This window comes from Ammospiza caudacuta, chromosome 6 (assembly GCF_027887145.1).
Source record: "Ammospiza caudacuta isolate bAmmCau1 chromosome 6, bAmmCau1.pri, whole genome shotgun sequence".
In the NCBI taxonomy this organism is placed as follows: Eukaryota; Metazoa; Chordata; class Aves; order Passeriformes; family Passerellidae; genus Ammospiza; species Ammospiza caudacuta.
Window position 1 is genome coordinate 39150242 of NC_080598.1, and position 18212 is coordinate 39168453.

Genomic DNA, 18212 nt, shown 5'->3' on the forward strand with positions numbered 1-18212 from the left:
CAGTAGTCTCTGGCTCTCCTTTTTATTGTTAGCCTCATTTCCATATGCAAGAATGGTGAAGAATATCCCCAAAACTTCAATACAAAAAAAGCAAGCTGTAATGGTCCTCCTTCTATTCCTCTTAACATTACAGATTATAAACTGAAATAATACTTTTCATTATTAGAACTACTGTGGCTAAGACTGATTTGGATCAGAAGTTCTAAGTCATTGAGCTATATTTCACATCAATTTATCTTCCAGTAGCATATTTAGCAAAACTTAGCATTATGATGGTTCACCACAGTGGTAAAGCACTTCCAAGGTGATGGGGAATTAAGTGAAGGGGATAGATGCTGTAACAGTAGTCAAAATAGCTGGATACCTCAACCCTAGATGTAGGAAGGAGAACAGACTAAATCCACAGGAAGCAAATATTGAACTTTTCCTTCAAGTAGGGCTTTGGTTTTGAAAAAGATGCCCTAAAACCTATCTAAATCCAAAAAATAAAGAATAACAACATATTTTTTAGTCTGGAAGACAGGTGAAGTACTTGTTGATGAATCATTCTGAAGACTCAGAGGTCATTCAGTATCCCATCTGGTATGCAGTGACTCACACAAAGACACCAAATCCTGGGACAGCAAAATGCTAATAGTTTCCTTCAAGATCTTACCATGCTTTGTGAAGTAACTAATAATGCTGTCTGACAATTAAATACATTACCCAACAATATTTAATGACAAATCAATAAGTGAAGCTTCAACACAGCCCATACACAAATGTAAAACTTATATTGGCCTATCCAGCCTATACTGTCTGTTGTTCTTAAGAAATTTGTTATTTAACTCTACATCTTTAAGGAGGGTTTAAACAGTAACTTTGCAATTCTGAATTTGTACTCCTTATTAGATGACCACCATATGATGACACAAGAAGCATTTCAGTACATAAAATTACAAGTGGACAATGTATTCAAGGGTTTTGGTGTTGGATCTTTTACACTGAATTTTATGCAACACCAGGCAGATCACTAAAACATTGCTATTGAACAAGGTTCTTCAAACTATATTACAAGAAAAAAAATCCAATAAACACAAATCTTAAAAAGTCCCAAACAAACCAAACCCACAGATATATTACCAAGTGGAAGGCAGTGAGCTCCACTGTCTATTTTAATACTAGTAAGAGCATTTTTCTTAGATGGCCACACAGTTGCAGAAAGTTAAAAGCCATACTTAGCAAATCTAAAACCTACATTTTTCCTATGATTTAACAGCTTACAAAGCACAACACAAAAGAAACTCAGCTGTATTTTTTAAATAAAATTAAAGAATTAAAATTCCATCACCTATCCACTAATTACCCAGCAGACACAGTAAAATACTAAGTTACTAAGAGCATATCCCTTATACTGAATTCTTTGTCAGCACACAGATGCCAGTGCACTCTATCAGCAGTGCTGTCCATATAAAAGCACAGCTCTCTAGCACAAATTTAAGGATTAAGGGTGTTTTAAAATGATCCTTTTGCCAGAACCTCTAGCTACACTAATCAGAGACCACTTTTTCAATCAGTGGGTACAGAACAATCTCCACTAGCTGTCAGTACCTTTGTTTTCTGACTTAGAGGAATGATTTCCAGCCTCCCCATAAGAAAACCAGGCTTCGTCACAGAATCATAGAATGGCCTGAGTTGAGAGGGACCTCATGGGCAGGGGCACCTCTCACTGGACCAGGTTGCTCAGAGCTCCACCCAAACTTGCCTTGAACACTTCCAAGCATGGGGCATCCACAGCTTCTCTGGAACACTATATTGGGTTTGTGTGACCAGCTTTTGGTAGCAGAGGGAGCTACAAGGGTGACTTCTGTGAGAAGCTGCCAGAAGCTTCCCCCATGTCCTGGAGAGCCAGTGCCAGGAGGCTCCAGGATGGACCTGCTGCTCACCAAGCCTGAGTTAATCCGGAATGGTGGCAACACCTCTGTGATAACATATTTAAGAAAAAAAAAAAGTCATTGCACAGATGTAATTGTGGCCAGAGGAGAACAGGGTGAGAATACGTGAGAGGAACAGCTCTGCAGACACCAAGGTGGAGAAGGGGCAGGAAGTGCTGGAGCTGAGATTCCCCTGCAGCCCATGGAGAACCACAGGGACACAGAGATCCACCTGCAGCCCACGGAGGAGACCCAAACTGGAGCAGATGGATGCCCAGCCCATCCCCTGGGTTGATGGTTGTCAATCCAGGAGACTCACACTCAAGCAAGCTGTGCCTGAAGGACTGCACCCCATGGAAGAGTGACCCACATGGCAGTTTGGGGGGAACTGTTGCCCATAGGATGGAGAAGTTCCTGGAGGAATGTTCCAGAGAGGAACCCCACACTGGAGCAGGGGAAGGACTCCTCTTCCTGAGCAGCAGCAGGAACAATCAGTGATAAACTGACTGTAACCCCCATTCCCCATCTCCCTTCACTGCTGGTGGGGGATGAAGTAGAGATTGGGAAGGAATAAAGGGTAGGGGAGAAGGTGTTTTTAAGATTTACTTTACATCTCATTATTCTACTTTGATTTTGTTAGCAATAAATTCAGTTAATATCCCAAATTAAACTTTGGTTTTCCTATGACAGTATTTACTGAGTGATCTCTCTCCCACACCTTATCTCAACCATGAACCCTTCATCATATTCTCTATCTCCTGTCCAACTGCAGGGGGGAACAAGAGTGGCTTTGATCGGTGCCTGGCAGTAACCTTGTCCTGTCACCACATGCTCTTGTAAGAGTTCCTTCTCCAGCTTTCTTGTAGGCTCAATTCAGCTACTGGAAGGCCATAATTAGGTCAGCCCAGAGCCTTCTCTTCTCCATGCTGAACAATCTCAATTTTCTCAGCCTCTCCTCATAGGAGAGATGCTCCATCCCTCCATTCATAGCCCTCCTTTGGACTCACTCCCTGTCCCTCCTGTGCTGGCACGCAGAGCTGGTGCAGCCCTGCAGTGGCTCTCAGCAGAGCAGAGCAGAGGGGCAGAATCCCCTCCCTGGCCCTGCTGCCCACGCTGCTCTGGCTGCAGCCCAGGACACGTTTGGCTCTCTGGGCTGGCAGTGCCCATGGTGCCTCATGTGCAGCCTCTCAGCCAGCAGCACCCCCAAGTCCCTCTGGGCAGGGCTGCCCTGGGGCTGCTCATGCCCAGCCTGTGCTGAGACTGGGCCGTGCCCCAACCCAGGAGCAGCACCAGCACCTGCTCTTGTTAAAACTCCTGAGAATCCCATGTGCACACATCTCAACTTTGTTCATTCCCCTGAAGGGTATCCAACCCCTCAGGTTTGTCATCCACACCAGTCAGCTTGGTGTCATCTGCAAACCTGCTGAGGCTGCACTCAATCTCTTTGTCCATGGCATTAACAGAGATATTAAATAACACTGGTCCCAAAACAGATCACTGAGGGACACCACTTGTCACTGATGTCCGTCAGGACTCTGAGCTATTGACCTCTACCTTCTGGATGTGACCATTCAACCAATTTCTAATCTATCTAACAGTCCACACAGCAAACCCTTCTCTCTCCAATTTAGAAAGAATGTTGTTAGGAGGAAGCCTGTCAGAGGCTTTACAGAAGTCCAGATAAATGATATCTGTTGCTTTTCTCCTGTCCACTGTCACCCCATCACAGAAGGCCACAGGGTTGGTCAGGCAGGGCTTGCCCTGGCTGAAGCCATGCTGGCTGTCCCAAACCACCTCCCTATCCTCCATGTGCCTTAGCACAGCTTCTAGGAGGATCTGTTCAATGACCTCCCCAGGCACAGAGGTGAGGCTGACTGGGCAGTACTTCCCAGGGTCCTCCTTTCCACCTTTACAAATAGGTACAATATTTCATTTACAAAATTTTCTTTTTCTAGTAACTTGGAACTGCAATGACTCCTCCTGGAGAGTGACTTGGCAATTACAAACAGAAAGGTTGTGGAGTCTCCTCTGGAGATTTACAGATTACACTCATAAGCACACACAGCCCATAAAGATAAGTTCAGATTCTTTTGGCCTGCTGAAGTTCCCTCAGGCCTTACCAGGGTGTAAAGTTCCTGAAAACAAGAGACTACAAGTACCAGTTGTGTCATTCGCACATTGATCCATGGTTCAGCCTGTAATAGCAGGCAAGAAGGATATATGAACACATCCCTGGTGCTCCAGCCATGATCTTCTCAAACAGGTGGCTAAAAAATTACAGTATAAAATTGCCTAGCTGCCATTTTGAGGGACTTCAATCTTGATGCTGTAGTTAACTTCTCTATCAATAACTGCATACAAACAAAAGCACACGGGTCAGCTTTACAGTGATCCCCCTTTAATCCCCAAATCTGCTCTAAGTGATGACATGGGTCTCCTGTGGCTGAAACCATAAGCATCAGCTCTGCATTGTCTCAGGGAGAAGAAGGTGCCTGTGTGAGTAGTGCCAGAGAAAGAACTAACAGGGCTAGGTGGGAACACCAGCCCCACAATGACAGATGAGGTACAACATCATCAGAGCCGCATAGGAAATGCCCAAAGTATGCCACTCCCTACTGTTGAGGCAGCTCCACTGGGTTTTTATCTGTGCAGGCATTTAACCAATAAAAAGAGAGGGAAAGTGCTGCTTTTATTCAGTGGATGGTCTTCATACCTCAAAACTGTGAAAATGGGTTTTCAGAGTAGCCCTTAAGACTTCACTCAATCCAATCCCAAGCAAAGGCACTAAAGCATAAGTAAAGGCAGCAGAGGGAAGAGAAATCTCCAGCTTACCTGGAAGCAATACTAGCAAACAGGCCAAGCACCTTCTCAGGACCAGCCCCTCTTTTTAATGAAGCACCAAGTAAGCAAATACCGTCAACATCAGCAGGAGCCAAAGGGTGAATCAGACAAATCATGTTATGTATGCATCACTATTACACCACAATTCCAAGGTAAATCCTTACTGGCTTTCTTAGGTAGTCCAAAACAAATCAAAAGGACCTAAAACTGCTTCAAATATTGGCTGAGGAATACTAGGACCCTATAGTAATATAGACCTTATTTCTGTTCTAACTAAGGCTATGCTCAGAACTAAAATGTATTTTGACAGGCAGTAAAACAAAACATTCCAGGAGTGTCCATAACACAGACACAGGCTGAACATTGGACTCACCTTTAGAAAACAGTCTACATGAGAAAAACAAGACTGTCAAAACTTCCTGGGACATAAGGGAAACTGAGATCAAAGCTACAGCACTGAATGAACTGATGTGACAGGATAGAAACCAATGGTCAGCTTTTAGTACACTTCCATCTACGGACAAATGATGCTTGTGATTTCCAAGAGAAAAATACACCAATAAACCTGCCATTACTGCAAGGATCAACACCCACCAAGGAAAAAAAAAGGCTAAGTGCATAATTTCTAAACCATTCCAGTATCAAAACTGGGTTCACATGCTGCTTTTATCCAGACCACATATTAACTAAAAGTAGTATCTCAGAAAAAAATGAAACTATGACAGAAAAATTCCTAAAGCTGTAGGCGAAGAATCACTGTTCACAATTACCTATTTGCAGTGAAACTAGCAAAAAGATTATGAGTTTTCTTTACTACAGAAAAATTCTTTATTTGTATTTATTCTTTCAAATCAGAAAATAATGGCAAAAAGGTACCTCTGAAGTTCAGGTTTCTATTTAGGCCCTTCTTTTAATAAACATGAAAATGAAAGGAAAATATTTTTAGATTTTTATTTCTAGGGGGCTGTATTAATACCACATTAGGCACTTCCTAAAGTGCTTCAAATGTGTATTTTAGAAGAGTGATTAGGGACTACTTAGTGAATTAATGAGGTCACTCAGTGTTACTCCTTAGTGAAAGACCGACTTCAAGTTAATGAGGTTACTCTACAACCCACACTAGAGCTCTTGCTAATTACTTTAAGTCTTGCAGCTCTCAATGTCCACTCAACTCTATTCCTGTACTTCCAGGAGAAGAGCTGCTGTTAGTTACTGTCTTCCAAGTTTTCCACCCACCATGTTTCAAAGATCTTGCTGAAAGATAGGTTTGTCCAAAATAGGTAATATTCCTCATCAATATTTCCCATCTATATTATGATCCATTAAGATTAGGGTACTAGAGCATTCTGTACTGACATCAAGAAGTAAACCACATTGAAAAGTGCTGATTCAGTATAATTTATATTTAAACAAATATAGTCATACTTTCACTGTTAAAGTGAGTTATTAGGTTGTAAAAACCATAAAACACTAATCCTTTAATATGCACTCTTTCTCTGCGAAAAATATACATGACCTAAAAATATTTTTCAAATATCATAATCATCTTGATGTCAAGAAAGACTAAGAAAATTTGTCAGAATAATTAAATTACTACAGAATTTACAGCACTATAATCAGCATAACTCCATATGCTGACACACTTCTGAACATTTACACACACACCCACCTCTTTAGGAACAGAAATATCCATACGGATACAAAGTTCTTAAATAGCTACAGCAGTAAGCTCCTGCCAGTGCTAATCCCTTAAACTCTAATGAAGTGACTCAGCTGATTTTACAGCTTGCCAATGTAAAAAGATACCAAGGAAGTAAAAATAGGCACTGTAAACTCATTTCTGTAATTACATTTCATATTTTAATGCACTTTAAATCCTTAGCTAAAACAGAAACGGTAATAGTGAAGACTACACTACTGCCATGCTTGAAAAAAAATCAACTTCAGGAACTTGAGGAAGGAAAAAAGACCAGTTCAGTTCATCCCCAAAACAGTTAACAAGTGCTGCTAGCATTAGGGTGTGTTACTCAATTCCAAAGTAACCGCTGGATTCAGTCGATGTGGAGCCCCTGGCATGTGACGAAGCCTTCAGCAAAGCTGCCTGGTCCAAGACATGTGACTTCTGGCAGAAAACCAAGCTCAGCTGCCTGCCAGCAATAGCTGGATCTTTAATGCATACCATCTGCTGAAACCAGTTAGAAGTGGGAAAACAAGGAATTATATGTCTACACTACTTAGTATATATTAATTTTAAATAAAAACTAAAATACTGAAGTTAACTCCCTTTAGTAACAGTTTTTGAAGAAAAATTTATCAGATAAGCTTTTACAGCAACACGTCACACAACTCTGAAACTTTTAAGAACATCCTGCACAACTGATTTTTCTTAAAGCAAAAGTCATTTCAACTCATTTTTGATTAATTTGTTTTTCCTATGTGTAATTCTTTCTATGGGAAGAGATCTCAGCCTTTGCCTTCACTGTTCTTTCACTGGAAGACTGTTTTGTTTTCACATATGAACCAAAACCAACAGCAGAGTAATCCAGACCATCCACAAGAGAGCCCACGCACCTGCACTGCCTGTATGTATTCTTCTGGATCCATTACCAAAACATGTTTTGCACTGTTTCCATATAACACTGTTACAATACAAATTAAGTCCAGAAAACACCACTATGTATAAGACATCAGACACACCATACTGTATTTTAAATGTGCACAGAAAAGGCAAAAAATTAACTGACAATTTAGGAACTTTTTCCAGAATTACAAAACATTAAAACTTGCACAACTCTGAATCCCTACTCTTAATTGCCACCACAGCCCAGGCCAATAAAATTAAACTGAAGAATTAACAATTCCATCCTGTATTCATTCCAGTACAGGCTCCACTTTATTAAAAATTAGAAGAAATTAATTTAGAATTAGAATTTGACATTTAAAAAAAACTTTCAAACTTTCTTTTAGCTAAATAAATAATGGAGCTGAACCCTCTTCTGAGAGTTCATTACTAGGCAGGAAGACAATTAGTATTGGACATTTAGTATTCGACTACACATTCAATAAATATCAGCTGTGTAAAATGAAACATAAGAAAAATCCATATGAGGAAACAGTTTCCACAGGATAGGTAATTTCTGAATTTCTAAATAAATTACCATTTGCCTTATTCCTGAATTTATAAAGGACATGTTAGGCTGCCTTTATCATTTTTCAGCATCTCATAAAAGCTATGCCATACCTCAGGGTAATAACTCCACATGTTTGTTCTCCAATCTCCAGCATTTTGTAAATATTTTACAGACTCTTAGTCCACAATAGCTGAATAAATTAAAGAATGTGAAACTACAGGTCTTTCTGCCTATGACTTCCACTAGTAGCAACCTCAATTGTGCAAACGGAGAATGCTTTGCGTACAGATTGCATCTGTCAACATTTCAAAAGGAAATAAGCAATTTAAACAAAAAGTATCATTTTTTGTGCATGCCTAAATATGCACATATAACCACTAGCTACTTTTGGATTCCCAGGTGCTCAAAAAAATAACTGACTTACACAAGAAAACTTCCACTTCCCTATTAGCAATCTAGTTAACATCTGTGCTATCTACACCTCTTCTTAAGGGCCAATATTAAAAATCACTTGACCACTAGTCATGCAAGAAAGGAACCCTGCAATTTGAAATTCCTGTAACATCTTTTATTGGTCTCCAATCTCTTAGGAGCTGACACTTTCAAAAGTCATTAACCTGATGCCTTAACATCCTGCACCCAACTTTTGCACAGTACTCGCAGGAATCACTTCAGCTTAATTTCACACACAAAATTCTGAGCAAAACAAATAATATTTGAAGATATCACTAGAAAAAGAAATTTAAATGCCAGACTAGTAAATAGTGACAATGTGATGATTTGTCTGGAACATCCAGAGGCATGGGCTCATTTAAACAAAATGTGTTTTGACACACACAAATGCCAAGTTACAGATTTTAGTCTAGGTAATACATCAAGCCATACCTAAGCAGCAAGCACTCATATCCTTGAAAGCAATTCTGAAGACAGATAACTAAAACCACACTTCCTGTACAAAGTTTTGGAAACATCTAACACAACTTGGCATGTTTAACTGGTAACAGCAAGTCAGAGGCACTACTATAAACAGCATGGATGAAGGCAACACTGGAAATCATTTCTGAAGAACTTGTAAACTGAAGAACTAGAGAAGGGGAGGAAGATCAAGAGCTGATGAAGCCTTTGTGTGCAGGTACATTTACAGTAAGAGCAGGCTTTTAATCTGCACAGGACAAGGTGAACTGACTGCTGTCTACAGAATTCATCAGACTGGCCAATTCTTATGGAAAAGAGCAAGTCAATTTCAACAAGGACAACTTAGGCTGCAGATTTAATAGCAAAAGAGAGGGTAAAATTAGGTAGGATGCCCTCTCAAAAGCATTAGCTACACACTATGCTTGTATCAAACAAGATGCTCAATCCAGTAATAACCATATAAAATATAATGGCCATGACAGAAAAGAAGGTGTCAATTTAGACTTAATCTTCCCTTCTGACCTTTGCAACCATTAAGATTCTCAAAATAACTAGACAAGGTTAATTAATCTCCACAATACCAGTGACAATGAGGCCACAATTCCCATTTTACAAAGAGCAACCAGAAAGACATAAGTATTTTAAAATTCTTGTAACTGAAAGAGAGAGAAAACCAAAAACAACAACAAAAAAACAGCCCTAAAATCAGCAATGATTCTAAACATTAGGTTGTAACAAGACTGGAAAAATACACAGCACACCCCTACTTCCATCTCAGAAAACCACTCTATAGGATGATGAAGATCCCCCTATATTGGAGGCCACACAGTAAATTACTGGTATTCCACTGCTGCCATACCCTCTGCCTTCATTAAAAGAAAAAAAGCTTAGTAGGAATCACATGAGACTTGCCACTGCAAAGGTTACAAAATTTCATTTGGGAGAGATGTCTGCATTAGTGCAAACCAGCAACAAAAGCCAATAATTCACTAAGAACATGTGCTTTGCATGGTTAAAAATAATGAAAACTGTAGTCTATTTTTGACAGCAATACTTAATCTAATTTACTCACTGCTGCACTCCAGCACAAAAGTGTAACAATGATCTGATTTTATTTTTTCCTTAGAATAAGAAAACAAGCAAATCTATAAGACACAAAGCATGAAAGCACCTTGATACCAACAGAGCTGCTCTCTCAGCCTGTTAGTTTTTCCATAATTATCAGACCTATTAAAGGGCACTTTACTGTCTGAGTTACAAAGATGTTTTGTAAAGGCAGCCCAGATTGTAAATATATTCCTGAAAACCAGCACTTTGGATTTCTATCCCTATCTCTAAAGGATTTTTTTTTTTGTCCATGTATCTAATTTTGATTTACTGGAGTTTTGCAATCCTGATAAAGACAGGAGAATGTAGTTTTAAGCAGGTGGAAGTAAAGCTAAACTGTTCCACATTACTCTAACAGTCTCACTGGCTCACAAGAACAGTTTTTGGTCCACTAGAATTTCTTCTTATAATTGCTAGCAAATACAATATAAAGATATGCACTTCTTCCCTAGTGAACAGATACTCTGAAAAGAAAAAAGTTCAGTGTGAATAAAGTAAACATATTTGATCTAAAAAATAAACTGAAAGGATTTCTATTTTACACATTAGAACCCTAACATATGACCCTTTGTACAATTTGTTTGTATTTGTCAAATGAGCTGATAACTCCTGATAATTTATTGCTTACAATCTGTTAGTGCCAAATATACAGAGGTAACTTACAGAACAGCCAAACAGGAAGATGTTTTCTCCTTCTGAGCATTAATAAGGCCTATTTCATCTGCTGTAAAAAGGTTTTGAGCAGGTCTTACTTTGTTATAGCAGTGCCTTAATCTACAAATTTTCATTGTAATTAATTGCTAGGTACTTTGACAGCAACAGAAAGCCCATCCAGAAGAGCTCTAATTTTATTTCACCAAAAAAGTGAAACAATTGCACGAGGTGAAAAAAGAATAAATTGAAACACCTACTCAGAAAAAAGCTACATTAATAATGTGAAATTGCAACTAAGACCCTCTACATACATTTAAACTGTTACAGGTAATTTAAAAGACAAAAAAAACCCCAAAATTTCAATTAAGTTCATATTAAATGCATTCCTTAAACTCCTATTCAAGTGGATTTAATAGCACATAGTTTAACTACAATTTGGGACTAACACTTATAATCACAACAGTTATGCTGTTTTACTCCAACTAAACTACTTAACAAAAGCATTTCTCCTCATTCATTAAGTTTCTGTAGTTCAAGTTAGTGGCTTTTGTTGCTGGTAAAATGTTAGCCATTCTTCATGACAATTGACTAGCAGAGTCTGTGACTCATTATCACCAGAAGATGAATATGCCACTGATTTTTGTAATGTTAACATATGAGTAACTTCCAAAATCTTTTAATTGGATGTAATATGTAAATCTGGGAAGGAGAAAAGAAACATCAATTATTTGGCAGCACTACCTGTTCATCAGCTGCATACCCTGAAATCTGCTGTGATGCTGCTAGAACTCTGCAAGAACATTATGAAATAAATACACCATCCTGCACGTGTGCCTGCTTCCAGTTTGGAGCTGACCTGAAACACTAGTTTCACTATCCATTACTTTTGTACAAAAGCAAATTATTACTTTTGTTATTAGCTATATCATTTCCTTCAGAACATGTCTGCAAGTAACTCTTGCAAAAATGAAGCGCAAGATTCTGAATCCAACATTTCAATACCTTTTTTTTATTCAACTTTGTGCTTTCTTGGCTTAGTGAGATTGTGTATTATGCTAAGCTCCTTAAGAAAGCAGTATGGAAACTGTGTTGTGGTTTTAGAGATGTATAGCATTCATGTCAATACTCTGATGTGGTCTTGTTTCACTTTTGCCAGTCCTCAGCATACCCAGCTTCAATCACCAGATGTACTTCACTAAAATGATGGGCTTTTTCTTAGCTTACACCACAAAAGCAAATAATATCTTACGTAAAAGTGGAGTAATACTTAATATTTAAAGTTACTCTAAATAAGATGTGAAAAACATCCCATTTAATTCTCCAAGAAATTGTTTTAAAAGTCCATCTCAAAGTTGCTGAGATTAAAAATTTTCTTTAATGTTTTCTCTACGTACAACTAATACAAATGAACAATTCCAGGATCTTCAAATAACATGTGCACAGCATCCAAAAACTTGGAAATGCTGTTCTTATTTAGTAGAAGAAAAAAATTTGTGAAGTCTAGAGACTAGTTTTCTAACCAACAGAAAAATACATCCATATTCTAGATCAGGCATGCTGAAAATATTTTCAAGATTAGTTCCTGAAAAAAGAGTTTAGCAGCCCCTCTGTCACACAGTAAATCTCCTGTTTCAGCAAGCAGCAATTCCTTTAAAAAACAAGCTGAAAAGGAACTGTAAAATACTATCCATTATTATTTTATTTATACCCTCTCAGCACATGACAATACTTTAACTGTCATTTGGAAAGATTTTAAATACACTTTCCAAGATATCTGCTCCTTACAAAGTTCCAAAATAAAGTCACTTTGAAATGCAGGCACACATAAGCACACGAGACAATCATTGAGCTCTCCACTGAAGACTGCACACCCTTCTCTGCTTCTCCCATACCTCCAGTTGTGCAGTTCCATCCCCAGTGCTCATCTGACACCTCCCTGTATGCTGTAACTCACTGTAACAGCAGAAAACTTACAGCCTCCTTCAGTAGGTTCAATGAGCAGCTCGCACATGCAAGAATTAGGAGTCCAGTAAGCCCTGAGAGTGGCAGGAAGAACAGTATGGTTGGGAGGAATAAAAAGGGTGGGTGAGAAATGGGAAGAAGGCAATGATGCACCATGTCAGCTCACCAGATGCCATGGTACCAGAGCACATACTTCAGTATGGTCACAGAGCCAATAAAAAGTAGCAGTAGCAGTTTCAACATTATTGCAAAATCACTTCAACAGGCAGAGAACTTTGGTAACTTCTTCCCCTACCTACATTTCACTCTCTTCTTTTTAGGGAAAACTTACAAGACAAAAGAAACAGAGAACTTAGAAGACCAGTAAAATTACACTATACCAATGCTCAAAAGAAAAATTAAAATGCCAAATGGCATTTTAAATATTTCTTCTTTCAGACATAAATAATTTTAAAACCACAACAGTGCAATAACAGAGCATTCATTATATACACTTTAAGAAAAAAAGAAGCACTTGGACTACTTAATTCACTTTTATTGAAATAAAAGCCTGTTCTAAACAAGATGCATAAAACCCACAACTGGTTTTTTAAACTGGATATTTCATTCCTGACTCTCAAATACCCAGGAGATAACCTTCAAAATGCTTATGCCTAGTTCTGCACCAGTACAGAACAGAATATCCTGAAGCAGGCAGTTCACCCAGATTAATCAGAAAAATTCATTCTTAACTACCAAGTGTTGTTCTACAATGGTGAATTCTCAGGCTCCCCTCCATCAGCAGTATGAGGATAGACAGGGAAGTTGAATGGATCTCACTACAGTAAGGCTCTTCAAGTCAAAATTTTACCCATAAGCTCACCAAGGCAAAGAACAGGCAGCTTCAATTTCTAAAGCACTGTACAAAATTGTGCTCAGTGCTCTGCAACTACTACAAATCCAAATATTAGAGGTGTATGAATTTTACATTTCCTGTAATAAATACAGTCATGAGAAGAACTTCTAAGAGGTAAGTCTGAAAACTGTTTCCATCAGAGCTACAAAACTGAACAGTGTAACAGACAGCTACCTTCTCAAGTGCTTCTAAACCCACACTCCTAAAAAGCAGCAGGTATCTCAAAAACACTGGCCATATTTTATTATGAAAAGAAAGTGAGAGCAATGAACAAAACCATGGGAAGGAAGAGAGGGAAGAGCATGAAAATCAGAACTGAAGAAACCAACCAAAAAAGTCAAAGTTGTGATTGCTTACACTTTTGCCACCTTTTCCAGACTAGTGGTGGGCTCTCATAGGAAGTAGCGTAACACAAGCCCAGAAACACTCCAGTAACAGCAGTGATTAAATCAGCATTTTGTGCTGTGAGAAATGTAAAAAGGATTGAGTGCAGGGACTGTGCTATATAAAGTGTACAAATGCAGCTGAGAAGGAGGGTGGCATGAACAGCAACGTGCCCCAAACAAGGGGCAAAATATTTGTGGTTGTTGTGATTTTTGCTTGGACTTGCACAACTCAAAAAAAAAAAGCTACTATATCCCTTGCTAAAAGTACTGTGAGAGTATGGATGCTTAAATATATCTAGGTGATCATAATCCTAGTGCAAAAAAAGTTTTTCTCTAACAAAACAAAGCAAAACCAAACCAAAACACACACAAAAAACCAAAAATACAACCACCTCCAAAAGTAAAAAAGAAACAAAGAAACAAAAGAAAAACCAACATCCCACACATATACACATACAAATGCACATTATTTAATTGAAAGAAATGTATTCAGAGTTGCAACCAGCTCCTGGGTCAGAACAGGCACTGTGTATCACCCAAAAAACACTACATTTTTAATCAGACAACAGTACTTAACGTGACATTAACGGAAACTCTTGATTTCAGTGATCTAAACTGAAGTTCAGTTTGCAAAAACATTTTTGAGGCTGAAAGTTTCTAGGAATGTTAAATATGACATTCAGCCACAGAAAGGGGAAAATAGCATTCCAAAAAGGAAAGGCAGATGCACTTACGTTTCAAAGCAGCGATCCACGTTGTCTGACATCAGAAGCAGCATGCAGAGCTGTTCCAGTGCTATCAGCTGCATATCCCTCTCATCCCCCTGCCCCATCTGCAGCCATTCCAGCAACGTGTCTGGATCCACATCTGCCATGGTTTTTTACAAAAAAAAAAGCCGCCTCCACTTCAATTAAAAAGTACCAAAAATATCCTTTAATTGTAGAAGCCAGACTAACTTCAGCACAATTATTTTCTTTCTTCAGTCAGCCTCGCGCTTTTGCAGTTTTCACCTGGCAAGAAAAAGTAAAAAAAGTAATCATCACCACAACCTTGTCGTTGAATTTTCTGTATCTGCTTCTCTCTAAAATGTATAGCATCTGTTTGGGATGAAATTAAGGAAGTTTCCACATATTTTACCAGCAAATGGGGTTTTTTCTAAGCAGGTAAATACTAAAGAGTTTGCTCTGTTTTGAGGAGAACTCAAAATTACAGCTAGAAAAATTGTGCTCAACCCTTTTGTGTATTCTTAAAGCTAAGAGAAAGTGATGTCCTGACCATCCTCTCCTTTAATATCACTTTATTAGAAAGTGGTCAGCTTTATGAGATGCATTACCTCCTCATGAAAATATTCAAATGTAGAAAGATAATGAATTTCACATTTCAAACAGAAATCCATAAAATAAAAAACCAAAATGTATAATTCCAGACTTTCAAAATCTTCAGAAACCTTTTAAAAGTTCAAATCCTTCATCTTTTAAAACAACATTCAAACATAAGGAAAAGAGGCTTTTTATGTCAAAGGATATAAAAAGACAACTTAAAAATCACTTCAGTTTTCAAGAGTTAGGGGTTTGTTCGGTTATTGGGAGACTTTTTTGAAAAAAATATTTAATTCACACCTTTCAAAAAATCCAGTGAATGATTCAAATAATTCACATACATATAAGGAAAACAACATTATTTGCTGGCCCAGTGCCAGAGCTGTACATGCAAGCTGAAGACCAAAAAAGTCCCCTTGCCTAAACTTTGTGTTTAACAAACAGTCAAATTCACCTCCCTTGCCTAAAAACACAGCACACATGACTATTTTCATATAAAACCTAATGAGTTACAAACCAATCTCTCCAAATTAGACACACAAGAAAAATAATACTCTTTCAAAACACATCTTAGAGAAGAAGAAGTAGTTCATCAAACTCCTAGGTAAATATGAAATGCCGGACAGTATCACCACAAACAGGGGGGAGGTGATGTGGGAGGAAGAAGCTTGATCTGGACAAAGTCTGCCTACTTGTTTACTTGCTGCTAATGAGTTAATAGTTAAAAAATAACCCCATCAAGGGCATGTATACAAAAGGGAATCAGAAATTAGTATTACATGAAGAAACACACACTGAATCAGCTCTTTCACAACAGCTTAAAACTCAGAGATGTTACAGAAGCACAACAGATAGGATTTTTCTAAAATTTAGGACCATAACATTACAGGCCCCTCAGCTATTGCTTACCAGTTATATATTTGATATTATCTTACTCTAAAAACTAATTTAATATTAGTAAACTGGTTTTCTGTGTTTTAAACACTGCCTATGATTCTCCAAGATGTTTACAGACTGCATTTCCGGCTCGAATCCTACATAAAACTACTTTCAGACAAAAAAAGTGGGATCGCATTATAAGTGTTCTACCTCGCCTTAACACCACTAAATCGTTATTTCCGGGAGCGGAGAGATGAGTGATAGCGAGAGAAACAAGAAAATTAAGAGACGGCGAAAGTGGGGTAAGTTCAGCCCAGGCACCTGCTGTTCTCGCAGCCCAGCCGGGCCGTACAGGAGGCAGCGCGCAGACCCGGAGCGCGGAGCGGCCGGGCTGAGCCCGGAGCAGGGGCCAGGCCGCAGCGCAGCTCCCCCCGCGCCGCCCGGGCCTGCTCGCACCAGCCAGGCGGGCCCCGGGCCCGCGCGGCGCTCGGGGCTTTGGGCCCCTTCCCCACACGGCGCCGCCCGGGGCACGGCAGGCACCGCCTCCGCCTCCTCGCCGCCCCCGCACGGGGCACCCGGCGGCGTGAGGGGCTCCCCGGCAGCGCCGCCCCGCTCTGCCCCCGGCCCCTCGCACAGACTTTCCGGCAGCCGCCGCCTCTCCCCGCCCGCAGCTCCGGCCCGCTCCCTCCCGGCCCGACAGGCCCGGGCAGCGACGCTCGAGTTCCCGGCGAGCCGCAGGCCGCGCAGGGTGACCCGGCCTGGCTGCTCGGGAAAGGCGCCGTCCCCCAGCGCAGGCCGGAGAGGCCCCGCGCCACCCCCGCCGCTCACCTCAGCCTCCCGCAGCCTCCTCGCCGGAGCCGAGCCCTCCTCAGCGCCACGCCGAGACGGGAGCGGCGGCGCGGCGGCGGCGGCAGCCCGAGCCCCGCGGCAGGCGGCGGCCAGCGGCATCCATGGCGCTCCGCCCGCTGCGGGGTGGGCGGGCGCGGCAGGAGCCGCGCTCGGGGAGGAGCTGAGGCGGCCGAGCGGCCGCTGGGGGCGCTGGCGGAGCCTCGGCGGAGAAGGGGCCGCTCCCGCGGGCCCGCTCCGCCCCGCGCCGCCCTGCGGAACTGAGAGCCGGGGCCCGGGCTGCCCCAGGCGCGGCCTGCCCGGCCAAGGGCCCTCCCCGGCCCGGGTGGCCTTCACATGACTGCGTGGGGATTTTTCTTTTTTTTTATCCTTTACAGGTCATTTTATTTCTTCCCGTATTCTGGTTATTTACTTCGATATAATATTCTGTACATTTACGGCGGGGCTTATACTTTCAGGGGCCGCTCTAGAAAATACTTTGATCCCCCTCCCGAACCTCCATTAAAATGGATCTGGTGAGCGGATTTGAGCGTCGCAGGGCTGGGTCTTAGAGAGCGAAGGTTTTAGTTTGCTCTTACCGAGCAGTGAGTTTGAAGTGCTGCAATTACGCCCTGTAGCTTGAGACACCTTTGCCAGTAGAGTGGTCCGCTGCCATACGTGCTGCAAAATGCTGTGCAACCACTTTGCACATGATTAAAAGACAAAGGAAGTAAACTGCTAAAAATTTTAAATGAGGGACTTTCAAAATAATTTCATTCTCTGTAGTATGACATGTTTTGCAAAGGAATTTAAGCCTATTAATATAAGTACAGTAAATAAGATTATTGTACATTTGAATGTTACTCCTACCTGCATCATCGATATTTCCTGTAATTAGGAGACTAAAACTACACACTGAACAAAAAGGCAATAGCAGTCATGCTTGGTTAAAATTTGCTGAATGCTGACATTTTTATTGGTCAATGTTGTAGTAACACATCTAGAAAGCGTTATCTTTATTGGTGCAGGTTTTATTCAGAACACAAGAATAGTTCTTTTGTCTCTGTTTCTGATCTCTAAGGGCCTTTCTGTCTTACCATATTACATCTCTGGTGCTGCGACTTGTTCCAGCTCAGATGAGACTTACATGTTTATCCTTAGCCTGTGCTTGTCCTTCAGAGGTCAGGAAGATTCTGATATGCTTAAAGATCAGACACAAGGCAGTAGAAGGACTGAGTGTACAGTTTTTAATTTAGAAACTTGGTCTTCTTTAACTCTTCACCAGAGCAGAAGCAGCAGAATTAGGCCAGGCCTGTGAGACCTGCATCTGCTAAGTGACCTTGCTCCTGTTGCATGAGGCTAGAACAGTTGCCTTTACTTTTTTT

The 18212-nt window shown here is 40.5% G+C and overlaps 1 protein-coding gene across 6 annotated transcripts in view; it reads right to left on the reverse strand.

Moving 5' to 3' along the window:
• Positions 1-16955, reverse strand: part of HECTD1 (HECT domain E3 ubiquitin protein ligase 1) — a 59408-nt gene extending 42453 nt beyond the window's left edge. For all 6 annotated transcript variants that reach the window (XM_058806171.1, XM_058806169.1, XM_058806166.1 and 3 more), the window contains exons 1-2: positions 16831-16955; positions 14539-14814 (exon numbers count right to left, since the gene is read on the reverse strand). In XM_058806171.1, coding sequence (XP_058662154.1) covers positions 14539-14678 — 140 coding nt within the window. In that variant the 5' untranslated portion in view covers positions 14679-14814; positions 16831-16955. The remainder of the gene's footprint in view (positions 1-14538; positions 14815-16830) is intronic.
• Between the last annotated feature and the right edge of the window lie 1257 nt (positions 16956-18212).